A 26,410-nucleotide genomic window follows, 5' to 3' on the forward strand; every position below is an offset into this window, starting at 1 on the left:
TCGGTCATTAAGTCAGTCACTGGCCAGCGCGACGTACCATGCGGTTTCCTCTGAAGCCCAAACATCGAGTTCTAAGCCATTCGTCCAGTGAACAGAGAGTGCTCCGGGTCTTCGGGCCATCCGCGAACCTCAGTTAACGTTCTTACCTCCAAGAGCGAACTACTGCGAGGTCCTCGACTACTTACTTCCAAAGTACCTAAAATAAACCGACGTCGCGAGGAATTTCCTGGCCGGTCACTCTTATCTACGATCGCATAGCACTTTGTCAACAATTAGAGGCCCCTGCGATATCTCAACGACTAGTGTATCAAAGTAAGTCGACCGCACTACTTCCAGTTTTTTCTCCATGGCTTAGCCACGTCTGTTAAACGAAGCGCAACGAAATGAGTTTACTATATTTATAAACACGGTATTACATCCTCATTCACGAAGATTATAGAAACCGAAAGTTTTCACGTGGTTGCAACTTTTCTTAAAATCAATATTCGCCGTTCAAATGTCGCATATTCTTTCGAGCGGTTTAATACCGAACGTAACGCAATACTCGCATGGATTTCCAAGTCTTGTATCACCATGTACTTCGGCGTCGTGGACAGTGATCTGTGGAAATTTTGCTTGCGAAGCACTTAAACGCACGCCGGAGATTTGTTTGCTTTTAAGTATATAATGAAAAGAACCTTGTGCATATATGCAACGTCTGAGTAGAGTAGTAAGAAATGTTGATTTTGCAATGCTAAATTTTGTCGAGTGGAAGTTGCTGTACGATACTTGACAAAATTTGATCATTATCGCACAAATGCACATACGTTATTAAAAATTTCGAGTATCTTCCGTGTGAAATTTCGCACGTTCTTAGCGCAGAACCATAAATTTTTTTCATTCAATTTTCAGTCCGTACGCGTTCGTGCAAAATTTATACCAAACCGTGTAAAGGTCACGCGAGTTTTTTTAGTCGGAGTAAAATTCGTATAAATTTACACGATTTCAAGTAAAACTTGTACGAGCCCGCGTGGGCTTCGAATTACACGAAATCCGCATGACATTTTCCAACGGTATAATACGTACGATACAAAACTTGCTTATAGCGTCGTCACACCGTTCACGAGATTGGCCTAGAGGCTGCTGTTTCTATTTTAGAAGCTTTGATTTTCCAAACAAATTTGTTTTTCAAATATCTCTTAATTACACATGCATATATATGTATCAATACAGGTATATTATTCGTACGCGATTATGCGGAAAATAACTGTGCAACGATTATACCGAGCTTCTCGTATTCATGCGGCCAACCGCATCGAGATGTGGGACACGGAAAACAAGCATTGATGAAACAACAAGTCTCAATGTCAAGTAAATCTTTGAAGGCAACTTGCGAGATCTTTCTCACACTAGCCTCTGTAAAAACTGTTAATTAATATCTGTAACGTAGTGTTATCGCCGCGAGACGGTGAAGAACGTCGTCGAATCTTGACCGAGTTCCCGTCAATCTTTCAGTGTCATATAACATGGCCAACGCTATAATGTTAAACATTACACAGATGAACTTACAGTTTTTTACACATTTACTTGGAATAAAATCGAAAGTAGAGATGATTATCGGGTCGGGAAGGTTCTCTGATACCGATGCTTCCAATTTACATGCGTTGTGCAATTTTTTGGCCCGTAATGAATTTGCTACACTTGTTCTCGACAGTTAAGTATAACGTAACATGCAAATTGAATAAGAGGATCGGCGAATTGGCAAGTAAGCAAGTATGCATATTACACGAGTAAACTCTGATGATCGCCAACTGAAAAGTAATTCGAGACGAATTTTATCGCGCACCCGAATCATCGTTTGACTTGCTATTAAAGAATGCAGGAAAAAAGTTGACCACCTAGTCGAATGTCGCTGAAAGGTTGAAGCGGTTGTCGATACTTCTTTACACGTTGCTATCAAAGGCAGTCGAATCACCGTGAGGAAAGAAAAAATAAAAAAATGTCCGCTTCTGTACGAGGTGTCAGCGACACGCAACGAATACGTAATCCGCCTTTGCAAACCACCGTAAAACTCATTCCCTTTCATTCCATTCCATTCTCCGCAAGGCACTGCAAACGCGAGTAATTTTAGCAAATTGGATTCCTAATACGGGTTGCAGTTTGTACAGCGGATTCGAGATGCATTCGGTTTTACTGCTGCATAAACCGTCGGTGTTTGCGCTAGTCGGACGATTTAATGGGCAGCTCACCGCAAGGTGAAGAAAAAAAAATCAACATTGCACAAAGATTGTTAGAGAATACGTTACACATACTAATACACCTAAGTTCCCAGGAGAAATATTAGATTTCTCAATTTCACGTTGAAGGCTAGAATTCGCTAGCAGTACTCGAATCGTTTGACGATATTTAACAATGGTCAGCAATTGTTCAAGGTTGAAAATCTGACCTCACGTTTGAATCGTCGTTCAAATGTTTAACAACTCGCGATTCTCGTGACGATGCCGAATTGGTACGATAACATTTCCTCATTTCGGTCACGCGAGTGTATTCATTGCAAGAATACCATTCGGGCAGATGCGTAAGTTTGTTGAAATGAAAAATTCTCTGGACAGTTTTCTCAGTATAACCGAGCCATGATAATTTATGGCAATTTCAAGCGATCCTCGCAATGCTGTGCGTGCGGATCTGTTTGTCAACAGAATGCAATCTCATGTTACGTCAGTGGTCGTGAAGTAACTAACTACGCGTAATTTTCTACAGGCATTTATCGGATAGTATTACTTTCGTGTTATACAAAATTATTGATAACTTGTCATTTATTATCGCACAGAATGCTCGCTCATATCCGCGTAAAACTAATGTTTTGTAATTAATCGTTCAAATCTTTCTATACAGACCTCTGGTCTTCGTAACGAACTCGGACATCGATGATAATGAATCAAATTGAGCACTTCCCACGTCGTGATATGAAAATATTATAGACAAAAGTTCAAGGCATACACGTACTGCTTATTTATCGTGGCTACGATCGCATCTCATTTACATCGTTCGGCTACTTTTCATGAGAGCATATTTCGCGTATATACAACAGAGTCAGAAAATTGTCCGATCTAATTCAGCTGGCCATGTAAAATGTCAGTTGAAACGACAAAGATTTGAAGCGAAAGAAGCATATTAACCGACGGATGCGAACGCAAAGTTTTATTGAAAATCAACGCAATCTAGGCGGAAGAGTATAAATTATTCTTCTACGAAGCTTCTCCTCGAGCTTTAAAATCGGAATACAATATGTGAGCTAAAGATTTCCGATAGAAATTGTTGAACAATATTTTCAAGTACTGCGAAGTTGTTTTGAATCCAAAGAAAAGTGAATCGTCTCATCAAATCGAAGATTCGTACTTCTTATAATTAATTTTCTGTGTTCACAATATCCCGGCGGTTTCTTTGTACAATTAATTGGCTAGTCTAGACGGTCGAATTGGATGAAATGCTGATTACTAACAAACAGCATATTTCTGAGTCACGAGCCGAGCTCGGAGAATCCTCAGAGAATGCGATCAACGCAGCTGCGATATCAAGAAGCTCTAGATCTGAATCTAGGTATCTAGGTTAGCTCGTTCTTAGGAGTCTGACTGTGAGGTGAGCTGTGGGCGACTACGCATACGGATAGACCCTGGTATCAAAAAATTGGTCACGGCGTATTGCAAAAGGTAGTTCGAGCCTTCGGTGTCGCTGGAAACGGTTGGAAAGAAAAAAAAATCAAACAAATAAATAAAAAAGAAACAAAAAAAAAAAAAGAAAATAAAATCAATTCGCGATAAAGCCAAGAATCAAAACCCCGCTTGAAATTCCTATTGTAACGTCTTTAACGAGGCAAACGCTCTCGGTAATGCTAAGTAAGCGTTTGTTTAGCAACCTCCCACTCAAGACGAATTTAACTATTGCCTAACGTTTTCAGGGCAGCGCAACTTGTTTTCGGTTATAAACTTGAACTACATACGCGTACAAGGGCCCTTATGATCTACGGCAATGAGAAAGAATTTATTTTCAATCCGCTGAGTTGAACCAATTTATTCTTTTCCTCCCCCCGCTCGTTTGTAATGTGCAGCGCATTTTTTATTTCCTTTCTCGGCTTGCGCACGACACTTATTCGCGACTGTGAGTTGAGTAAGTGCTGACATCAGTTATCCATTTGCACGCAATGCATCGCGTTATTAAAAATAGTGTCGCTGATGCGCTTTCAAAAATTATGTCAAGCTGAAGAAATTATTGAGTATATTAGTATAAAAATCGTCACGACACTTTGTAAATAATTAGTTCGTGTACCAAAGTTGTTCAATATATGTTCGTAGGTTGTATAAGTTTTGATTGAAAAACGAAAACAAAAACATACACAGCATTTGCATGGTCAGAAGTTAAGTAAGTGAAACAGGTATGAAGATCTTCGAGCTTAGATGAACGTCGTTACAAATGTAGTTTTAATTTATTCAACTCATCCAGTATTAAAAAATGTATTATTCACTGTAAATGCGACGGTCGTAATTAACATGTGTTTCATAAAAACCGGCTACTTGACCTTCAATATTGCTTGGTCATAAAGTGAACTTCGAGTGGTTGAATAACATTCATTTGAAATTCGATCGGAATAGGTCAAAGTTCAGATTGACTTATCTAAACAATATTACATGTGCAAAGAAACTGTAATAACTATGAATCAAACAAAATATGGTTAATAGCTTACTATCTTTACCATTTATGACGTACAGGACGGGCAAAAAATCTGCCGGAAGTGTCGGTTCAGTTTGCAAAGTGCCGCAGAGACTGAATGAAAACAATTAAGTATCGAGACAAGAGCGAGCGAGCTGAATAGATTGTAATACCGATTAATTTATGCACCGCCCCGTGACCTTTGATTTATACCGTTCATTGGCAAACACGAATTACCGATTCATCAACGTTTTGCAGGATGGAGTTGGTCATTCGATTATTTACCTTTCTGTCGAATATACTCTACCACATCTTGCGTCCATTCTTTTGGTACGCGAATCGTCATCCAGGGTCGAAAATATCGGCGGCAAAAGATCCGATCCTAAAACTAAGCGCTGTGGCAATAGCCGAGAAAATAAGACAACGGGAGGTAAGTCGAAAATCAAATATTTCTAAATCTGCGGAGACGACCAAGCGTAGACCAAATACTCGAAGCCCGTCAAATATTGGTAAAACGAAGTAGGGCCGAATAAATTTCAGCTCTCAAGCGAGGCTGTGATATCGGCGTACATAGCGCGGATCAGGGAGGTGAATCCCTTGCTCAACGCGGTCGTCGAGGATCGTTTCGAGTCGGCTATACGCGAGGCAAAATTATGCGACGAAAAATTGGCTACCGGAGAGGTGACCGCCAAGCAATTGGAGGCCGAGCAGCCTCTCTACGGCGTTCCGGTGACGGTGAAAGAAAGCTGCGCGGTGAAAGGTATAAGTCTTACGATTTGCATGCAAAGGCAGACTTGGGTCGATTCTACGCCCGATAATAATTTCGCAACATGGTTAAGGGTCCGATAAGACGAAATAGAACCTCTTTATCAGGTCTCAGTCATACCGGATTCAGCCTTGCCAGATCCGGCGTCAAAGCAAACTACGACAGCGAGCCCGTCGTGAGGTTGAAAATCGCCGGTGCTATTCCTCTCTGCGTGACAAACACACCGGAATTGTGCCTAGGATTTGAGACCCAGAACAACGTTTTTGGCACCACGAACAATCCCTACGACACTCGGCGCACAGCCGGCGGATCATCGGGCGGCGAGGTGAGTCCATTGCAACCAAGAAGAATCACCTTTTTTGAAGATCAAGGCCACTCAACAACCAGTCCTTCTTTCAGGCCGCGCTTCTAACCTCCGCAGCCTCCGTAATTGGGATCGGATCAGACATCGCTGGGTCTATTCGACTACCGGCCCACCTGAACGGAGTCTTCGGGCACAAACCAACGCCTGGTAAAATACCTGCGAACTATTCATTCGTCGGTGTTAAGTCAATTTTACTGATTGGTACTCGCGACTGTGCCGCTCTTCTTTTCCAGGAGCCATTTCGATCGAGGGCCACTTTCCTTACGTCGACGACGCCGAATTCTGCCGCTATTTGGTCATCGGACCAATGACAAGGTACGCCGAGGACTTGGCATTGGCTGTCAGAGTGATGGCTGACAGGAATTGCACGGCAGCCCTTCGCCTCGATTCTCCGGTCGACGTAAAGTCCGTTAAGGTTCGGTACATGGAGGAGGTCGAAGCCTCGTTCGGCCTGGTCCCTGTCCACGAGGACGTCAAACGGACCATCAAACAGGCTGCTGAGTACCTCCGAGTCGCGGGTGCGGATGTCGAAAAGGTCCGTTGATTCGGCATTCAGCTGAATACAGTCTGAGAGTAAACAACACTGTTCACTGTCTGGAAAACAAAACTTGGCCAAGTTAGTGGCAAAGGTTCTACGGTACGACGCATATCGGACCTTTCACTACCAGCAAAAAATATAATTCTCGAGTCCAGGTTCAAGGCGATCAAGTGGAATATTACGTACCATGTTAATTTCCTGACTTAATTCAGAGTCCGGCCTTGAGAAATTTCTCATTTGATTCGGACGGTCTTAACCGTTTGTTTACCAATCGTTGTTTAAGGTGAACATCGGGCAGCTGAAGGACTCTCTTGAACTTGGCCTGGTGCTGTTCTTCGGTATGCACAAAATGCCGCAGATCCTGTTGAATCCGGACGATCCGAAGGTGAGAATTGCGCTTCTCGAGGTTTTAACTCCGACGCCACTAACCGTTTTTTCACATGTTCTCCAACAGCACGAGAGCAACACCCTGTCAGAAGCTGGAAAAGCGATCTTTGGACTATCGAGACACACGAAATCGGCGATATTTTTCAAGTTCCTGAAAGACGTGAAGGTGTTGGTCCCGCGTTCAAGGCAGTCGTCGTTCAGGATGGAAGCGCAAAAACTTCAGCGGACATTCATGGTAACGATTTTCGTCAATTCATCGTGTTCTGACCATTTACTGTCTGTTCTTCCGTGTAAATGAATGCTAGAACAAAAAAGAAAAACAAATAATAATAAATTGCGTTCACCTGCCTCTGCTCTCCAAGGATCTTCTCGGTGACGACGGAGTCTTCCTCTTCCCAACCTTCGTGACCTCCGCACCATTTCACGGTCAGCTTAGTCTGCAGCTCGCGGGCACGCTGTACTGCATTATTTGCAACGTCCTTGGACTTCCGTCGACACACGTACCGATGGGATTAGACAGCGAAGGTCTGCCGGTCGGGCTACAGGTAAGAATTTCCACTTAAACACGTGAGCCTCGTTAATTAATCATTATTACATCAGATCTACGGAGTGTATGATGTCATCTTTGAGCATGAGGCTCTTTTCAAACCCGCCAAAAAAAAAAAAAAAGGTTGCTCCTGTCATTCTGACATCATGCAGGAATAAATTCCCCACGTTTTCGACTTCAAAAACGTAAAGTTGAGGGTCGTCGAACCGATACGTTATTCTACAGAGTAATCAAATCTGAGCCGGTTCACTGCTTATGAATATCTTTGTGAAAACAAAACGGTATAAATAGTACTCCGAAGTAAAAATATATTTTCAAGACTACTGTTGGGCGTGGAAATTTTTATTTAAAACAAAAATATAAAAACACTGGGTGTTGATGAAGGTGGCTCTTGGATCATTATTTCGTACCTTCTAACATTTGTTAGTCTAATGGGTTTTTCGATCGTCTTTACAGGTGATAGCAGCCCCAATGCAGGACAGATTATGCCTAGCTGTAGCAAAGGAACTGGAGAAAGGCTTCGGCGGATGGATACCACCGTCTGTAGTCACAGCCTAGTGGTACTTACAATTAACGGAACACGACGAACATACGTTGACACGCGACGTACGCGGTGTGTAATTATCGGACCGTGTTCACTTCCGCGTCCCGCTTCGGCGGAATTTTCTAGCGAGATACGAGCGTAATTTACATGAAAAGTGTCATTTCTACCGTGCTTGACGATATTTCATTACACTTCACGATCGAAAACATGCGGATTACTCCGATTGCATAATCGCGTTGAATTTCTACAATCCTCACTTTGGAACCGCAATTTCAAACTTCACCGTGCTGACAATTATTCTTAGTGAGTATGTTTTACATTTTGAGAAATATCCGCGAGCACAGAACTTGTGAATATTTGAAAATGTTTGTTTAGCCTGAATCTGAGAAGGTGAAATTTACACAGAGTAGCTTTATATTACGATGACAGGGTATGTTTTTTAAGACGTTTCTCATTCAAACGAACGATGAAAAACTTTAATTGGCCTTATTTTGCACAGTGATTAGAGATTAAATAAAATTATAGTGATATATTAAGTCTTTGCACTACGATGAATAAATGATAATATTATTGTTAAATAAATTATAATATGAAAATTTATCATAAAAAATCAAAAATACGTACCTTTGACATGTCGTATTATACAAGTCGGTAGATAGGAATCGATATTATTTTGCCGGGATAAATTTATTTAATATATATAATATATTATTTATATATATACTATTATTACTACTCTCAAACTCGAGTAGTAGTGATAATAATAATATTAATAATAATAATAATAATAATTTTTAAACAAGACTTAGAATGACGCGTAAATTATAAATACCTAATATTTAGAATGTTGTTTTTTCAATAACCCAAATCATTTTTATAAATAATAGTTGAATCAACGAGAGCTTCGAGGCGCTCATCATTTGGACGATCATTCACTGATTTTGTTTGCGACAAACAGGAACGAAATAAAAGAAAAAAAAAGCAATTAAAGTTAACCGAACGTATCTCAATTTATATGAATATATTTATTATAATACATGGTATTAGACCGGTTCAAAAAAAAACAATTTTTTTCTCGGTCCGCGTTCCTCATTAAACTTGTTTATGATGAACAACAAATCCCCTGCAAATTTCAGCTTGATCGGAGAAGATTTAGAGGTCCCGCTATCGATTTTTCGTTTTTCTCTAAATCTTCTCCGATCAAGCTGAAATTTGCAGGGGATTTGTTGTTCATCATAAACAGTTTAATGAGGAAGGCGGACCGGTCTAATATGGTATGTATGCAAGTAAATACTGATTATTTTCATCGGCGTTTTCTCAATCAGTTTTAATATACGCCAATGGCAAGGCACGTCTTGAACGATTCATGTATATATATATAATTCATTATCACTTAAATTACTGCTATCATCATGATTGCTTTTATTGCCCTTGATATTATCGTCGTCGGTAATGAACATCATCGAAAGAGCAGAGTTGAGTCTACGGAATTAATACTGTACCATTTCGCATCTTGCTTGCTATTAAATTAGCATGATATTATGGCAAACATGTTTGTATTTTGCGTAAACGATCTTTAATATTTTTACCATTCGACGTAATTTCAAACCACACCTAAGCTGGCAATATTTACGATAAACGAAGAGAATAAAATAAAAGTGAAAATCCGAAAGCATAGAAATCATTCTTACGTACATTTGTAGTGAAAAGAATTGCGAGCTTTTATCCCGTCGAAATTTATCAACCCCGTAATATCGCAATCGGATTCGTTAATCGACCGTCAAAATATTACTGTGACCTCCATTGTCAAGTTCATCTGTCTCTTTTACCAATATTCATATTGTTGATAGTTATTGTACTGAAATACGGATACGATAAGTCTAGTAATTTGTGATAATCGCTAATCTTTACCGTCATTTGTTTCACTTGAAAAAACAGTCTATGAATTAATTATGCAACGGTCAGATTTTTTGATAATTCTTTTCATTATTTCTTTGCCTACTTCTTTCCTTTTCCGCAATAAGTTTTCATCCGTTAAACGCATTTCACTTGGTACGCTCACTCGGAATCGTGTACGGTTTTCCACCGTTTCTTTCCCACTCCTTGTTGAACTCGTGTTCGAGTATTTCAGCACCACGTTTTCGCGTCAAACCCGTTTCATCGAGACTTAATTCGCACATCTGCATATCGTCGACACCTGTGAAATTTCAAGCCCATTCATTACGCGATCTGTCGCTCAAGAATAAAAAAACGAAAAGAATCCTTCCCGAAAAATTTACCTAAAAGTTCGCCAATTTTGTTTTATTTACGTTAGCTACTATCCTTGAGTTTCTGAATCAAAATCGAAACTCCTCCAACAAATGATCGCGGATGTTTCAAGATTTCAAGGAGAATTAGCTACTCGAAATAAAATAGTTTAGATTTTATCAGAGAATTGAGAAAACATTCCTTCACCAAAGATGCCTCTGATCGTGAGTCAAGTCATTCAATGATTTGTAGGCAAGTATCTGATACAAATCAGCAGTTTAATTAATTCACGGTACATCATATTTTCATCCGGGAGATGTTACGCAATTTTCATGGTCAATAATTCCGTGACTTGTGCACAGTCGTCATATTATCATGGTAATTTTGATCCCAGTGTTAATTGTGCTTCACAGGTAATCTGAGTTTGCAACGACTATCATTCATCACAGACGCTGTTGATAACCGGTTCTCAGTAATGTTCGTTGATACATCTTCGAGGAGCGGATCAAACGATGAATTTCTTACTCTCCGGTTAATTATCGCGGCCAATTTTCCGGTCAAATTATCGCCTCAACTACCCATAAAATAAAAATTTCAACATACCAGCAACGAGGAGAATCGGCGGCTTGTCGGGGTGAAGTTCCATCTGCCTAGCTACGTACTGTCCATCGAAATGGGCGTACCACCATCCGCGTTTTCCGGCACTGTACGGATTTTCCGGCTGTCCAGCAGCCTGCGGCCTGACAAACGGGATGCGGAAAAATCTCTGGGAAGATTCGGTGATCGCTTGCTTCATCGGGGTCCTCGGAGCCCTCGCCGCAGCGTCCATTATTGCCTTGGGCGCTCTTTCGTTCTCGTCCATAGTCGTGCGTCTGCGATTTCTCGCCTTCCAGGCGTGGTATACCTTCAATCTGCGGTGAAACTCGTGACGGCATGCCTGCGATTTTATGGGATGGGAAATATTTTCATTCGAGATCTTTTTCCCACGTGGATCGCAGGACGATGTTGCTGATACTAACCTCGAGGAGTTCTATGTCGCACGAGGTGTTGATCGTGTCACGTAACTCGGAGTACTTCCACTTGGAGAGATCGTACTTCTTGTTGCTCATTGCTGCCTGGTGATTTCGCACGTTCTCCGATCTGCGGATGTTGTAAATTTTTTGGTAATAACTAGCAACGAAATTTTCTTATGAAATGCGCTGCGGTATAAAGTACAAATTGTTAGATTTCTGAAAACTGTTTTGTACCTTTAGAAAAAGAGACGGAAAATGAAAATTAGTTAGATTATGTTGTAAGTATAAAGTAAATCACAACGCACACAGTTAAAAACATGTTCTAATCATTAGCAAGCAGAACTCGTTCATGATACTATCAATCGTAGATGATAATTCGAAGTAAGGCCATTTTCATCACTCCATCAACGATGTTAAAGGAAATCAGTATCTGCATTCATAATAATAGGGTGTAATTTCTCAACAAAGGAAATATGCGAGAGATGAAGTTCTGAATTTGACTAAAAAAAAAAAAAAAGGAGACGAGCGACAGAAGTTACGTGATAGCGTGAAACCGAGAAAATCTATAACAGAGTTACACAAAAACTACAAGAGGAAAAGTCAAATCGGATGCAACCAGCTGTTAGTGTTGTGTTAGAAGTCCATGCTATAAAATCGCTGAAAACGCTACTAAATATACCTTATAAGTTTGTTGTTGTTGATCGGAGGTCCTCGTACATCTGACCCGCTAAATGATTTCAATAAAACATCGTTAAAAACCGGAACAACCATTAACGATCAGCATTAAAAATCATTTCTTTTGATCTCCGCCACACAATTATATGGAGTCTCGTTACAAGTAGACCTCATTTTCTATTCTCGTATCGAAAATGCACCGAGACATTGGCGAACGTTCGATCATGGCTTACCTTCGGATCGGCGGCGGAGAGTCTTCGACTTGGCCGTTGGACTCCTGGGCCAATCTGACCGCCAATTCATGGTCTCTTCTCTCCTGTTCAAGTTGTTCGCGGTATCGACTTTCCTCCATCATTTCTTTGTCGATTTGGGCCTGCGGCAGAGAGCGAGAGAAAATTTGGGTCTGCGTTGAGGTTCGATTTTTTAAAATTAAATTATTGTAAATTGAGAATTTACCTGAATGGCTGCAGCAGCCTTTTCGTTCTCCGCTTCCTGCCTCTTCCTGTCCTCTTCCTCGGCCTTCCTTCGAGCTTCCATCTCCGCTTTCTTTCGCCTGTTTTCGTCCTCCTCGCGCTGCTTCCTCTCCGCTTCCTCCTTTCTTCGCTTCTCCAACTCCATAGCCTCCTGAATTTTCCTAAGCTTCTCCTGTTCCTCAGCGATCTTCTGCTTCTTCACAGTCTCCTGGAGTCCCTTCATTTGCTTGTCCATGAGACTGACGAGGTTTGCGACCAGTTTGTCGATCTCCTGTTTCTTGATTTTTGTATCGCTCTATCGGGGTGGGAGGCAAACCATTTTTTAAGTCGACATGTTACTTCCGTCAACGAACCGAAGCTCTGAATCTTACCTTGATCTTCACCCTGGCAGCTTCCAGCTCAGCGTTCAATTTCTTAATATCCTTCAAGCTGCTGTCCTTCGACGACTTGAGCTGATTCGCCGTCTGCTCCATGTCAGCCAGCTGCTTGGTTATGTTCCGTATCTTAATTATTCCCTCGATTCTAGGCTGGTGTTGCTTTTTAGCGAGGTACATACGGACCGTTTTTTGAATCATAATGAGGTGTTGTCGTCGGTAAAGAATCTTATTTTTTACTGCGAATACCAATAATAAAAGGTAAAATCTGGCCGGGCACGATTCTCGTTAGTTCAATGCTCATGAGGGATACTCACACTTGATGACGGATAGGGCGCAGAACTGGACCTTTATCCACCTGGACTTGACGAGCCACTTCTTGACGTTCGCGACGAGCTTCTTCAGGTTCTCAGGATCGGACTTCATCACCCTGTCAAACTCCGCGAATTTTCCCGGTTTGAAGAACACTCTCGTTATCCCGAACTTGAAGTCCTTCTGGTTCAGCTTCAGGCTGTACAGCAACGCCTGGAGAGAGACGTCGTTTAATTCCTCACTGGAGAACTTGAAATGACGACAAACAAACGTCGTGGGGTTTCAACCAACCTCGCAGAAGAATCTCGGATCCAGCTTGACCAATTCCGGAGGCAGATACGTCTTGTACATACTGTAGAGTTCCTGGAAAGGTACTCTGCTTGGGTAGCCATGCTCCATGAGCTCAAGGACCGATGTCATTCCGGAACATCGTAACTGGCCGAGAATACTGTTGCCATCGAATCGGTGGTCGACCATCTCGTTATTTGGTTTAACGCAACGAACGAAATTCGTGCCCTGATAATCGAGTCGCAAGGACATTGTTAACGTATTGAAATGAATTTTGTGCACGTTTCCAGCGAGGTGCAATACTCACGTTGTTCTTGAGCTTGTCCATCAGTTCGCCTAGCTGAGTCTTGAACTTACTACCGACACTGATGAAGGTTAATTTACCCTTCGGGCAAGTGTTGTTCGCAAAATTCGTCCTCAGGAACGTGTTGCTGCTCTCCTGGATCAGACCCTCCAAAGAGGCGTGAAGAGCGTCGTTATTCTTCTCGATAAATTGATTCTGAAATCGAAATTTAAAAACAATTGAAAATTTAGTGAGCTGGGTTAAATTAATAAACCTCAACAAATAAACTACAATTAACGGAAATAAAAAATTGTTCAATGTATAATGATCAAGATAGCTACTTAAAAGGAGGTTGTCAAATAAAGATGAAATCAGTTCCGGAAGCCTTGATAAAATCGACCGTTTCATCTACAGCAACAACTGTTTTATAGTCAGATGACTTCATCGGCGATTACTGTAAGAACAACAACTGATCTCGCGAGATAAACATTACATGAAAGTTGCCAATCGTGGTTGCGAGAACGTGGGAGATGTACATATGTGATATTCACGTGGGCGACGAAACGCGATTACGTGCCGCGTGAGATTTGCCCACGTTGAAGAATTGCTTGGTCTCGATTCCACTTGTGAGTCGCTTATTTTAACGCTGAATCTAGGTCCTCGGAAAAATATAAAATACCCCGCTACATTACCGTTTGATAACAAACGCCACCGGCGTAATGTCTGATCACGAATCCTTCATCGTCTCTGAGTTCTCTGTGAGCCTTGAGTCGCGAAGTACGAGGCAACGTGATCCTGAAGTGACCACTCCAAGACCTGTGAACTTCGCTCGTGAAGTGGGCGAAGCTGTGCTTCGGAAGCTTCGATTCCTCGTCGAGTAGACTGAATATTCCACCGTTCTTCGATTCGATAAGATCTGAAATGTGCAAGATGAGCATAATCGCAAAACAGATGGTGGCTAACTCGTGTCAGTTCCTGACAGTGAGCTCACCTATGCAATCCTGATTGTCTACGTAGGAAATCTTTGGTACGTTGAGCGCCTCTCTAGCATAGAGATCCTGTTCGTACTTGAGAATTTTTTCGTTAAAAAATTGCTGAAGCTTCTCATTGCAGTAATTTATGCAAAATTGTTCGAAGCTGTTGACTCGGAAGTACTCTGAAAATTTGCAAAATACATTGTTCTCAACAATGAAAACGACCCATTGCTGCATCGTAGGGCTACGAAGCGTCGAATAAGAGAACTCACCAAACCCGGCAATGTCGAGTACACCAATGTAGTAGCTGGAAGCCTTGAATGGAATGCTCTTGTTTATGCGCGAGACAATGTGGTCGAATAGTTTGCTGTAAATCGCTTTAGCAAGCGCATCGCGCCCGCTGCATGCCTCGTAGACCTTCAGTGGCACCCTTGGAAATGTCCGCAAGGTTATTGATAAACCACCCAGACACATTAAAGAAGCAGAATCATCAATGCTCACATGATAACCGTTCCCTTGATGCCGCCGCGGCTGGTTTGCATCACTTTTGAGACCAAAGCCTGCCTCAATTCGTCAGCGTCGACGCCGAGTAGAGTGGCTGTGGTTACTACGGACTTTTCAGAGTCTGCTGTAATCCTCGAACCGCCTTTCGTATCCTCCGGATTGTCCTCGAATGTGATATTGCCGAGGTGAAGAACGGCCGCCACCATCGTGTAGATTTCCATCCGTTCAACGTCCGTCAAACCCAGTCGCGTCAAAGCCTGGTTTCAGGGAAACAATAAAAGACAAAGTAAAAGACTCAGCACCGATTGGAAATGTCAAGCGCCTCCAGGATTCCTACTTTTTCTAGAAAAAAATTCCATCCACTAAACTCGCTAGTCGTCTAAGACCTACGGAGTGACGGAAGTCGTTCGTTACCGTTGCTCTCTCCTATTTGACGAGACAAAATCCATATCCAGCGTTTTAAAACAACAAGAACATGTTAGTGGTGATGTATGATTCTCAAAGTGCCGGTGAAAAGGGAACCAGTAAATCGGTGCTAGGAGACTTGCAAGCTCTTGCAAGCTCTTGCCAAATATGAGATCGATGGCGCTGTTGATAAAATCTAAGAAAAAATGTATACCTGGTCCATTGCGGTGAATCCCTCAACGTCGTCGAGTATCGGATCCCTGAGACTGCCCTTATTGATCTGGTCCTTGCTCTTCTGAGCGTTGTTCAATTTCTTCTCCGAAGCGGAGCTGCAGAAGTACTGGCCGCAACCATTCTTCAGATATTGAAAATCGTCAGGCTTAGTGATGCCGAGTTTCGCTCTGAGGTCAGCCGGCGCCCCGGCGCACATCATGTAAAAGACGTGGTAATTTCTCTCGTCCGAACTCTGCAGACAGACTCGTGACTTCTCTAGTAGATAGTGAGATATGTAGCCACCCACGACCTGACACTTGGCGTCGAAGTGAACCTCCATGAATTTACCGAAACGAGAACTATTGTTGTTCCGCTTAGTCTTCGCGTTTCCAAACGCCTCCAACACCGGGTTTGCTGTTCATGAAGAGGATGAACAGGATTGGGTTGCAACTCTGATCGAATAAGGGTAGAAATGACTGTTTTCATGGTACGTAGCTCGCCACTCACCGTCAAGAATTTTCTGTTCAATAGGTCCCGCGGTGGAACCCCAAAGGTCACACAAATAGCGGAGCAAGTATTTGGTGGATTCAGTTTTTCCCGCTCCAGATTCACCGGACACTATGATGCTCTGAGATTGTTTCAGGACTTTCATGTCCCGAAAAGCTTTGTCAGCTGCAAACAGAGCAAGGTACCTGTGAAAACCCTTCGGGAAAATAGTCGACGATAAATCTTACCGATTGCAAAAACGTGGGGTGGAGTTTCACCCAGGGATTTTCCCTGGTAAGATCTCAATGTCTTTGTGGAGTAAAGATCTTTCATTTCGTAGTAGGGATTAACGGCGATGAGAATATTGGCGACGTAGGACTGAAACAGAGTGAATATTCGACGGTTTCAAAAAACTGTACCGAACTATTACAGAAAACTGATTGTTAAACAATATTTAAAACTCACGTATATCTTGTCCTTGAAGTATCTCGTGCGGATATTGTTCAACAGTGTTGCCTCGTTCAGATACATCAGAGCACCTAAACAACGGTCATATTAAACCACGTCGAAGTCAGTAACGTTAACGTGACGAAACATGATGGAATCAATCGTTGTACAATTTTGGAACCACTTTCATAGAGTTGGCTTTTCAAAATATGAACATGTTTTCTTTCTCATGATTTAATAACTGAATTTCAGACAATCCCAAGGCTGCGAAGTAACGATTTTCCTAAACGTGCATCGTCAAAGCAACGTTACCAGTTTCAGCCGCATCGTATTAAGCGTTAGTTGTACGCGCGGGGCTAATATCTCTATTTAAGGAGCACTTGAATTGACACTTACAGTTGTCCTCCACGTCCGCTGTGTACTCGCCAGCCGGGTAAACCTCGTCCAAAGGACATGTCCGTTGGGGAAGCTTGGCGTCCAGAGGCTTTATCAGAGCGTCACCATCGACCATGTCGACAAATTTGCCGATGATGAAACCCTCCTGTGGGTCCCTGACCCATACCTGCTGGTTCTCCATCCCTCCCGAGCTAAAGATAGACGAATCCTTTTACAAGAGACCTTCTACGCTTTTCTAAAACAGATTCCTCGCGTGGCAAGGACACGAGGATATCTGTCATCGCTGATGAATGATAAGAAAGGCGGTATAAAAGCGAGTCATGTGATTCTCGACATTTACGTGCGCGAGTGTTGTGTTATAATCTCCGTCTAAATATAGCGGGTGAAATTCAATGGCCATCCGTTAGATCTGGGTATTCCATTATCGGGATTGACCTGGATTTCATTGTGTATGTACCTATGTGCCTTCGACGACGCGGTTTTATACCTTCGTCTCTCCTAATCAGCGAGCTTCTCTGCTTCAGGCCGGGTTCGAAAATAACTTTACTTCGATCTGTTATATCTATCGCAATATAACGCGATGAGATCGAAGCCTAATCAAGATGCTTACTTTACTGGGTATTGAGCTTATAGGCCTTGAAACCTGATTCTAAAAGCACCCTTATCTCGCCGTTTCTCGATCCCGTTTATTCCTTGTTTGCTTACGAACCTCTTCAGGATAACTCTCTCACTAATGTCGCTATCGAACTCACAACCAGCAATTAATTATCGACGGTATCACAATTATCAGTGTATCAAAGAATGCTTAATACCGTTAATTGGCAGCAATCGATACATCGATTGTAATGCAAGTCACAAGATTCTTTTCGCAAAATATCCCAACGTTACAACGTGGCGGAAAACCTATGACAAATATGCTCCGACACACGATAAAGTAATTTCCTTATATATCTGGGTTGCTGTCCTTCTTTTCAGCTTACACTCGCAAACAAGCATACGTGCATGAAGACGGAGCGCTATAAGTACTATCGACCGAGTAAAAGTTTAGCACTAGTGCTGCTTCAACGTCGATATAACGGCACACTTCAGAGGACCGTCAGACCCTGATTTTAATATTTAAAATTTTGCCTTGTTTTTTATTTTTATTCCTCGCAATTCTTTTGATAATTGTGCGTAATTACTTTCACTCGTTACCGGCGAACGGATCGGATAATTGTATTTTACGGTCGCGTGACCCATCGGTTTGTCAACATAATATTACACCGTGTTTTCACTTTGTTTCTTAATGCCAATCCTCGCTCTTTACGCTTTCCTAATTTATCATCGTTACAGTAGCTGGTCTTTTCTGATTGGCGTAAACTTTGTTCTAAACTTTTTTTTTTATCAATATTCAATTCGCTGTCACCATTAAGCGTACTACTTGGACTTTTCTTACTTAACGGTTAAGCAGAACAGCAAGACGGGGAATTATTCCCAGGTGTTAATTACAGTCTGCAAAATCAAGACTTCGAGAAAGTGGTAATTTACAGTCAAATTAGGGATAGTGTTATTACGGGGGAAAAAAATTGTTAGCTTACTTGACGGCCGAATTTTTCGGAGGCATTTTTTTCAACCTCCGCGTTTTAGCTCCGAAACAGGAAACTTGGAACACTCGAGTATTTGACACAATCACGACCTGCAGCAAACTGAAAAGCACTTCAAACTAGTCGACGGGCGTCGCCTTGCTACCGCAGAGTGAGAACAATTGAAGCGATATTCGGATAACGCGAGCCGCTTATCTTATTATCGCATTATCAAAGTGGCTGCTCAGCAACCGGTCGGCGGTCCCAAAGAGCCCGTAATGCTTGCAGAATGATCGTTCAATTTTTCGAAACAAAGAAAATGATCGCGAGTCTCATTGTCCAATTCATCGGTAATGACGAATCGCTAAAGTGAGAAAAACACGAAACGGCAAATTTTTCAGGTCAAAAAACAATTCCGCGGGTATTTTGAGGCTTGATCTTCACTGGCTGTGATATCGCGCTGTTTTATTTATAATAGGGATGAAGTAATATAGAAGGCACGATGAGATTAGAAACCGCAGAGGTTTCGACGACGCTGTTTCAATATTATCTTTCATTTTTGACAAGTACTCAATGTGATTCGACAGTAATTTCGATAACACCGACCTTCAATAGGTATAATATATGATTACTTAAAAACAGATTTTTATTTATAAACGAATCTCACGCTGATATTTCAGTCCCAATAAACAGCAAACCAAGTGTCCTGCATTGAGATTACTGCGATAGATTTTAATAACGGAATATCTTAACTTTTCCCTGATCAATTTATATTCGCGTAACTCGATTTGAAGACCTAGGCAGTAAATAAACCACGGCTGACATTATTCGCTGGAGTTATTTCACCGTTTCATCGAATGCTTGCCAAGCTATTGCGTCAAATTATTGCCTAGACTCGTATTAGCGGTCGTTGACTGCTGCGGAACATGGATATTTCGCTTTGCCAATAAATTCGTAAAGTCAGTCGGCGATAACGTTTGAGTATTCAGCGCGATATTAATTTTATGTACGAATCTGTCTTCTTTTCTTAAAAGAAAAATTTTTCAGTTTTACCTGCAGGTCAGATAGTATTTGCAACAAATGTTTTTTAACCAGGTACTCGCAAATTATCGAATCACTAGAATTAACGGACAAAGTGAATCTCCAACGAGTTATAAATTTCTCAACATCTCGAATACAAAGTTACGAATAGAACGCTTGACATTATCGAATTTAGGTCAGAAAATATCGCGCTGACATTTGTTGACGTTACGTAACGTACCGCACCAATGGCAATTTGATAAAAAAAAAAAGTGAAACTGCTAAACTGCAGTAATGGAACTTGGTAAAATGTGATTTAACAGTTCAGGTATCGAGGGTTTCCACGTACATGTATAAACACGAAAAATCTTCAGTCAAAAACGGATGTTCTATACGTATTTCAGTCATGCGGATATTCAAAATGCCAGAAATATACGTATCTGGTGGTCGATGATGTAAACGGCGAACGATGCGGTATCTTGGCGTCGGATAATGTTTTGATAAGAAGCTCCGAATGACTGCGTGTCTGGAATATTCCTTCGAATACTAGAAACAGAGAGCGTTATTCTCGTCTGCAGTTTCAAACGGGTTACTGTCTGTCAAAACGAAACGTTTCGACGGAGACCGATAGATGCGACCAAGGCGGGTATAAAACCGGTTCGAAAAGAGTCCAACAGTAAATATCCACTACGTTGCTGCTTGCGACCGGCCGTTAGGGAGATTAGCTCAATTATGATTATAACGGAGCATCTAGAATGCACATGTACGCCGCTCAGGCCGGCTGAAATCGCCTCAAGAACTCGAGCTTCGCAATACCGCGTATACATATATATACATATACTATTACGTTACAGTCAAGAAGTGGCGATAGTTTCATTTGGTAATTTCTGTACAAGTCGTAATCATCGATAAGGCAAGAGGGACTCACAAGACTCGGTTCTTCGGAAAGGTTGAGTTCTATTCACGAAAGCTCCCTTAGATCCGAAGATCGATACGCCGGCGAAAGGCGTGGGCTGTTCAATATCCGAGTGACGGGCGGATATTTCCTACCGGAACGTCGATTTCCTGTGGCAGGAAATGCGGATAATGCCTACGTACGTATTGTCCTACGGTAGTGAATAGTACAATGGGTTAAAAGCGAATGGTCAGACAGGGGGCCACAGGAACTTGGGAGACACGGATGGCTGACCGCGAGTGCGTTTTTCGTGGTGTCAACAGCCAGCCGGAGGTGCTTTCGACGTTGAGTTGACCCGGGCAGTGCGAGTGGCGTGAATTACATTCAAAAAAGAACTTCCGTGAACGTGAACGTGAACGTGAAAAGGTCAAGAATCACGAGTCCGCGAGGGCAACGGATTCGACGGATCGAGATCGCCGCGTCTGGTAGTCGGAAAGGGTTCGTTGACCATGGCGAAAAAACGTGGGACCGAAAAGAAGGTACCGGAGGAGAAAACCACGCCGTGTGCAACGACGGCAAGAGTGCTGAGTTTGGTGGACGCGGTTTATGGTCACACCTCGAGCACTTCGTCGACCCGCGGAGTAGAGAAGGAGGAGGAGAACTTATCTCGTAATCATCCTCGGTTTATTGCGACAGTAATGTCTGCCCTCGTCATTTCTACAGTTATATATAATAAAAAATATCCTATCGCGATTGTCCGCTCGGTCACGGAGTGCCCGCACTTTTTTTTACAGTTAAACCCACGCGCGCTACGAATCGAACAGCTGATCGTGGAGCGGTCTGTTTCTCGACCATTCACTCGTCTACGTCTTGTATATATATACACGTGAACGGATTTTATTATCACTCCGATGACTCATGACACGCTGCGATTACATCGTATGTTAAACGTGTTAGAAAGTGAGAAGAGACGGAATTGCCGCTGGTCGTGACCTCGGGGAAATACGTGAAATAGACGCTCACGTGTGTAGGAGTAAAGATCGAATTCTGGACCTGGTTTCCACTTCACGCTATGCAGTTTGGGACACGGAGGAGTTTTAAGGACTGTTGTAACGAGTGCAATAATTCAGGATTATAGTTTTAATGTATTTTACCGAGTCTTTTCAAGTGCAATTACGTGGCACTCGTTTTTTTTTTACACGGCTGGAAGCAGTCGCGGTAAAAACATTAGTTGCAAAGCATAGATCGAATCGAACGTTGTCTTAAAAATTTCGTCGAAATCCGTTGAAAATTGTCGAAGCTGGAGCGGATTCCGGGAAAAATTAATTCGTGTGGAACTTTGGTCGTTCGCTTCTCTTTGACAATTTCGTTCTATGCCTAAGTCCAGTCATTAAATAACTAATGGGGTTCAGACCTTTCTAACACAGTTGCTAATGTAGTCTTGATCCCCAATTGAAAATATCGATAACCGATCGCCCGAGCAATTCCAAAGACAGTGGTACAATGTCCTGTGATAATATAGGTTGCAGGACCCGTCAGCTGTTCTCAGGACTCGGAGAGTCGAAAACCGGTTGAATAAGTGGACAGGTTCTACTTTAGGTAGGGGCGTAGGAAGGTGCGAGGGAGCCAAACACTGACGTAAGTTCGCCGCGTTTTGATCTACACAAATTTAATGGGAAGGGTCTTCGTGCGAGGAGCGATTGAACTTGAAAATTGACGCTGACCATCCACCACAAGCGGAGTGATCGTCGTGTGTGGGGATGGAATGAAATTGGCCTCGGCGTAATCGACCTTAACTTGGTGTAATTTTTTCATGGGCTCATGCATAGTTGCACCTACGTAACGTCGAGGGAATGACAACGAGTATTACACGACTCGGTAAGAATGGTTTAATTGCACGCACTGCGAATTCGATGAGCGCGTCTGCGCCAGGAAATAACCAAGTCGTTTTCATGCGCGGCTCTGATGTGATTGCGAAATTTTTTTAAAAAGCCTGAACGAGGTACCGTTCCATTGTTTGGAAACAGAGAAACTGTTTCTCTGGTATATATACGAGAGAGTTTCACACGAGTGAATGAGTAACAAGCTCGTGCTAATTACGCTGTTTTTTACCGTGTAAACAGACAATTAATAGGTGAGGTGAAGAAAGGTTCGCCAGTGCAAGTACTTGCAAGATGATATTCAACGTCAAGTCGCGTTAAAACTTGACGCGAAAATCTCTTCAACGACCAGGAGATAATTTTTTAATACTTGATATCCGGATCGCATGATCGAAGGAAATTTTCATCAGCATCGAGAGATGGAATCGGCTCGAACGCTGCTGCACCTAAGCAACCGTACTAGCTTCGGTGTAAAAAAGACAAAGAAAATTGTACAACAGAACCAGCTCCAGCGGGGCAAAACTACTTTTAGTATCCGGTGGACCGACTAGTTTATACATTCAGGTAGCGTCGTTCGTGTTCCATGCAACCGTGTCCATCCATCCCTTTCACTTTCTCTGTGAGATAACAAAGGAAACGTGGCTGGAGTTGCGGGCATTGTAACCAACGCCAGATACCGTGCATCGATCGAATCAAACCCAAAGTTACGGTAAAACAAAGCTCATAGATCACAAGATTCATATATATGTCCGTAGGAAAAAATTTCCAATTCAACTTTCGCGCGGTAGAAAATAATTTGAAAAATGTATATAAAGAAATGGATTTCAGAACGACAGTTTCGGAGTGAAAATTCTCTTTCACTTCGCACTCTCTTGGGACTGCACAATCGTGTGTTCTTCTGTTTCGCGCAAATTGGCTTCCTATATGCCCTGCAGCGCAATGTCTGTCCGCACGCTAGCATATGGCGCTTGTGCAAGACAGGTGCAAAGTGAAAGACGGAAAGACAGAAGTATATGGGTAACGCGTGTTTATCCAGCTATACCTAATCGTGTAGATATGGTCGTTGAACGGTATCGTTAGCAATGGGTTGTGCAGAAGAACGGTGCGTCCTCGCTATGACCACAAGACTTTCTACCTGATCTGGTGTTTTCCTGCAGTTTCGGGTGTCGTTAAATCGCTCGCTGTTAATACCGGGGAGGAAAAATATCGCCGATCAGATATTGAGAACGGAAAATGTCGCTTTTCCGCCACGAATTGCCCGAATTTGTTTGATAAATTTTCCACTATCAGTTCACCGTTATCACAAGAAATTTTTTAGCATGCCTGTAGCATCAGGCAAACGGTGTTGAGTCAACGCGTTTGCACAGTGACGAACTACATGCTTTGCGCCTTTTATAAGCCATGCATGATGATACACGATCGGTGATAAAAAAAAAAAGACGAAACGCACGAGGAAATGAATCGGATCTGTAACTCAGGCAACGCTTAGTTTATTGTTAGTCGGCAATAGTGAGCTCAACGATCGTTCGAAGCTTGTTTTGTCTTCAGGTGCTATAAATAATTGGAGGAAAAATTTGCTTTTCATAATTTTCTAGCGCAATGCGTACCTTTGACGTCTTTAATAAAGTTCTCCATACGCTACTTGCGTAATTGCTTTTTAATTCTCGGGTAATTAGCCGTAGTCGGTTCTTGTTTTCACTCTCTGTTACGCTCAGTGAGTTTCCCTTTAGCTACCGTATTTCGTGATCCGCAAGCGAGTCGGGAGAAATATGAAAGGCCAAATAACGGGTCAAACTACACGCTTACAGGCAAAACTACGATTCAAACAGTAATTGTGCACTTTGAAGAATTTCGTATTTTTACTACCTCAAGTAAACATCCGGTACATCCATAAAGCTTAATAATGAAACATTAGCTTCTCGGTATGGAGGACCTGTCACGGTTTGCGTGATGCATTGTACGAAAAATGAGCTGCAGGATTGTATTTCGGCTTGCCGGTAGAAAGGAAATTTCCATTTTTTTTTTTAGTCGAATGACGTGAAACGAGACTACGATTTTAAATGCACGAGATACTCTCGCAACATTATCATTTTCAATGCATACTGCAGTAATTGGTGCAAAGTGATCTAAATTTTCGCTCAAAGTTTCTCCATCGAACAAATAAATTCTCGTTTTTTGTACTATGCAATAAAAGTAAACGCAGCCTGTGTAAAAATGTGATCCTACAATCAACGAATATTTTCACCACACATGGCGACGAGTTCCGGTCACTGAAGATCTACGGTTTGAATCGATATGCTAACGTCTACTTCCGCCCCTTTCAATTGCGAACAATGTCGAGCTATTATATAATCACCGTACTTCCTACAATATTTTGGATAAATCAATAAATTCGCTGCCAAGGCAGAGTAGTTTTGTGTTATTTTATTAATGGAAAAACCAGCACGATTTTTTAATTTTCCGACTTTCAGGTACCTACGGCAAATCATCCCCATAGTTTCTAATTTCAATTTCACTTTCAATTTCCGATTGAAAAGAGCTTACAGCTGCTAGTGGAGATCAACCATATACTCACGTCCTAAGTACACCTCGTTTATGACCAGGATGGCGTGTCCTTGGCGGAAGGAGTCCCCGTCGACGATCAGTTCCACAGTGCTTTTCGTTTTTCTTTCAATTATTATTCCTACACTTTTTATATTTCACTCCAGACCGGCGTCCATCCCTACGGAACAGGCTCCGCAGCAATAATTATCGCGCTGACTGAGTAAAATAATCGGTATCACAGTTTAGAATCTCACGAGTCGCGCAGATATATAAGAATTGTCGAATTGCCGAACGATTGTTAAATATTCGTACGACTCAAAATATTTTTCATTCCCGCTAGAATGTCTTTGTTCGAAACGTCGGCACGGAACGAGAATCCTATTTTGGTTAAACAATCAAATAAGTGGCTATGACGAAATGTCGCAGGTACCTCACCTCACAGTTTGCACTCTCGCAATTCATGCTTCCAACGACTCGAAACGTACGCGAGTCGTAGCAAACTGTTGTAAAGGGGATTACCAATAAGACAGCATTAGGCCGCCATGTCAATATTTACTTTCTTTGCGTGTACCTGAGAGTGTACAGGTAGAAGCGACAGTGCTCTAATCAAAAGTACGTCATCTTACTTTCACGAATAACACAGTCCTATTCGTAGCGATTTCCTATAAAAACTGCGACAAAAACTCTTTATCACTAACACGAATATCGGTATATAAAAAATGATCAAACAATCAGGAAACTACAACCGAGCATCGAAACCCTCAGTGATATTACCGATTAATTTTCGTTATTATAATAAATCGAATAAATATGAGCGTTTCACAGAATTTCAAAATTTTACCATCAATATTCCAGTTAATATTTCAATATTAACCAGCAGTGTAAATTGGTCGGATAAAAAGCAATTTCACGGTTAAACGTGACGTTTGGCATTTCGGGAAACGCGCTTTTTTTTAATCGAGATTGCGCAACAACCGAATTGAGATATCGGCATTCGATCAGCGATCTCACACACAGGCACACATCGACATTCGCAATCAGACAGTGGATATATTTCGTTTATTTTTTTCTTACTCACCGTGTAGATTGTACACACAACCCGGTATCACCGTATCACCTTATCACAACGAACCGCACGTACCGAGGTGTGTCACACAACTGCCGAGCACCGCTTCACACGGGTTTCCTTTCCTCGGCTACTCTCGGAAATTGTCGGCTTTGCCACGCGGCCGGTTACCTTAGATCTCCCCGGATCTCGCGCTCCATTTTATCTAGATAACTATCTCGAACAGGTGTCACAACGCGCTGCCTTAGGAATGATACTCGGAGTTCTCCCTCCTCCTCCTCCTCTTCCTCCCGCTGCATCTTTCTATCCCGCCGAAAAAACCTCTTTCAATTTTTTATTTTCAGTGTGAAAAGCTTGTAATAATTATTCAAAATCGTTCAAACATTTGAGAACCGTTTCTTTCCTCTAACGACATCACGAATATCATCCGTAAATTTGAATCAATATATTGTAATTCGCGTTTCTTTGCACGGTTCGAGAATTATCGTGGTGGATAACTGAAAATTTCACGCATTTTCTAA

The 26,410-nt window shown here is 42.1% G+C and overlaps 2 protein-coding genes across 7 annotated transcripts; one reads left to right on the forward strand and one right to left on the reverse strand.

The window, feature by feature from the left end:
- The first annotated feature begins 12 nt into the window (after positions 1-12).
- On the forward strand, positions 13-9,096 carry LOC124304005 (fatty-acid amide hydrolase 2-like). 2 transcript variants are annotated; one of them, XM_046762280.1, is made up of 10 exons: positions 13-312; positions 4,945-5,116; positions 5,227-5,446; positions 5,560-5,777; positions 5,852-5,963; positions 6,050-6,351; positions 6,638-6,739; positions 6,809-6,976; positions 7,104-7,286; positions 7,745-9,096. In XM_046762280.1, the coding sequence occupies exons 2-10, from the start codon at positions 4,946-4,948 to the stop codon at positions 7,844-7,846; spliced, it is 1,578 nt and encodes a 525-aa protein (XP_046618236.1). In that variant the 5' UTR covers positions 13-312; position 4,945; the 3' UTR covers positions 7,847-9,096. The 2 variants fall into 2 exon arrangements, with proteins under 2 accessions (XP_046618236.1, XP_046619090.1); XM_046763134.1 differs by lacking the exon at positions 13-312 and adding an exon at positions 4,190-4,398.
- A 293-nt stretch (positions 9,097-9,389) lies between these two features.
- On the reverse strand, positions 9,390-26,014 carry LOC124301210 (myosin heavy chain 95F). 5 transcript variants are annotated; one of them, XM_046758090.1, is made up of 21 exons: positions 25,902-26,014; positions 16,923-17,113; positions 16,545-16,618; positions 16,328-16,457; positions 16,101-16,265; positions 15,595-16,007; positions 15,390-15,401; positions 14,973-15,232; positions 14,744-14,901; positions 14,489-14,653; positions 14,190-14,413; positions 13,522-13,713; positions 13,218-13,442; positions 12,932-13,139; positions 12,612-12,853; positions 12,224-12,535; positions 12,001-12,140; positions 11,772-11,819; positions 11,099-11,219; positions 10,683-11,016; positions 9,390-10,029 (listed from the first exon to the last, which is right to left on the reverse strand). In XM_046758090.1, exons 2-21 carry the CDS (start codon positions 17,101-17,103, stop codon positions 9,878-9,880), a joined length of 3,756 nt encoding a protein of 1,251 aa, XP_046614046.1. In that variant the 5' UTR covers positions 17,104-17,113; positions 25,902-26,014; the 3' UTR covers positions 9,390-9,877. The 5 variants fall into 5 exon arrangements, with proteins under 5 accessions (XP_046614046.1, XP_046612366.1, XP_046613209.1 ...); XM_046756410.1 differs by lacking the exon at positions 25,902-26,014 and adding an exon at positions 18,500-18,651; XM_046757253.1 differs by lacking the exons at positions 15,390-15,401; positions 25,902-26,014 and adding an exon at positions 18,500-18,651.
- Positions 26,015-26,410: the final 396 nt, after the last annotated feature.

This window comes from Neodiprion virginianus, chromosome 1, assembly GCF_021901495.1.
Source record: "Neodiprion virginianus isolate iyNeoVirg1 chromosome 1, iyNeoVirg1.1, whole genome shotgun sequence".
NCBI lineage: Eukaryota > Metazoa > Arthropoda > Insecta > Hymenoptera > Diprionidae > Neodiprion > Neodiprion virginianus.

Excerpts from the sequence above, each read along its gene's own strand:
- LOC124304005 (XM_046762280.1), top strand. The coding sequence starts at position 4,946 with ATGGAGTTGGTCATTCGATTATTTACCTTTCTGTCGAATATACTCTAC. Across the intron at positions 5,447-5,559 it reads AGAAAGCTGCGCGGTGAAAG|GTCTCAGTCATACCGGATTC; the intron begins GTATAAGTCTTA and ends CCTCTTTATCAG. Across the intron at positions 6,740-6,808 it reads TGAATCCGGACGATCCGAAG|CACGAGAGCAACACCCTGTC; the intron begins GTGAGAATTGCG and ends GTTCTCCAACAG.
- LOC124301210 (XM_046756410.1), bottom strand. The coding sequence starts at position 18,525 with ATGCCTCCGAAAAATTCGGCCGTCAA. Across the intron at positions 14,414-14,488 it reads AGACAATCAGGATTGCATAG|ATCTTATCGAATCGAAGAAC; the intron begins GTGAGCTCACTG and ends TGCACATTTCAG. Across the intron at positions 13,140-13,217 it reads ATCCGAGATTCTTCTGCGAG|GCGTTGCTGTACAGCCTGAA; the intron begins GTTGGTTGAAAC and ends GTCTCTCTCCAG.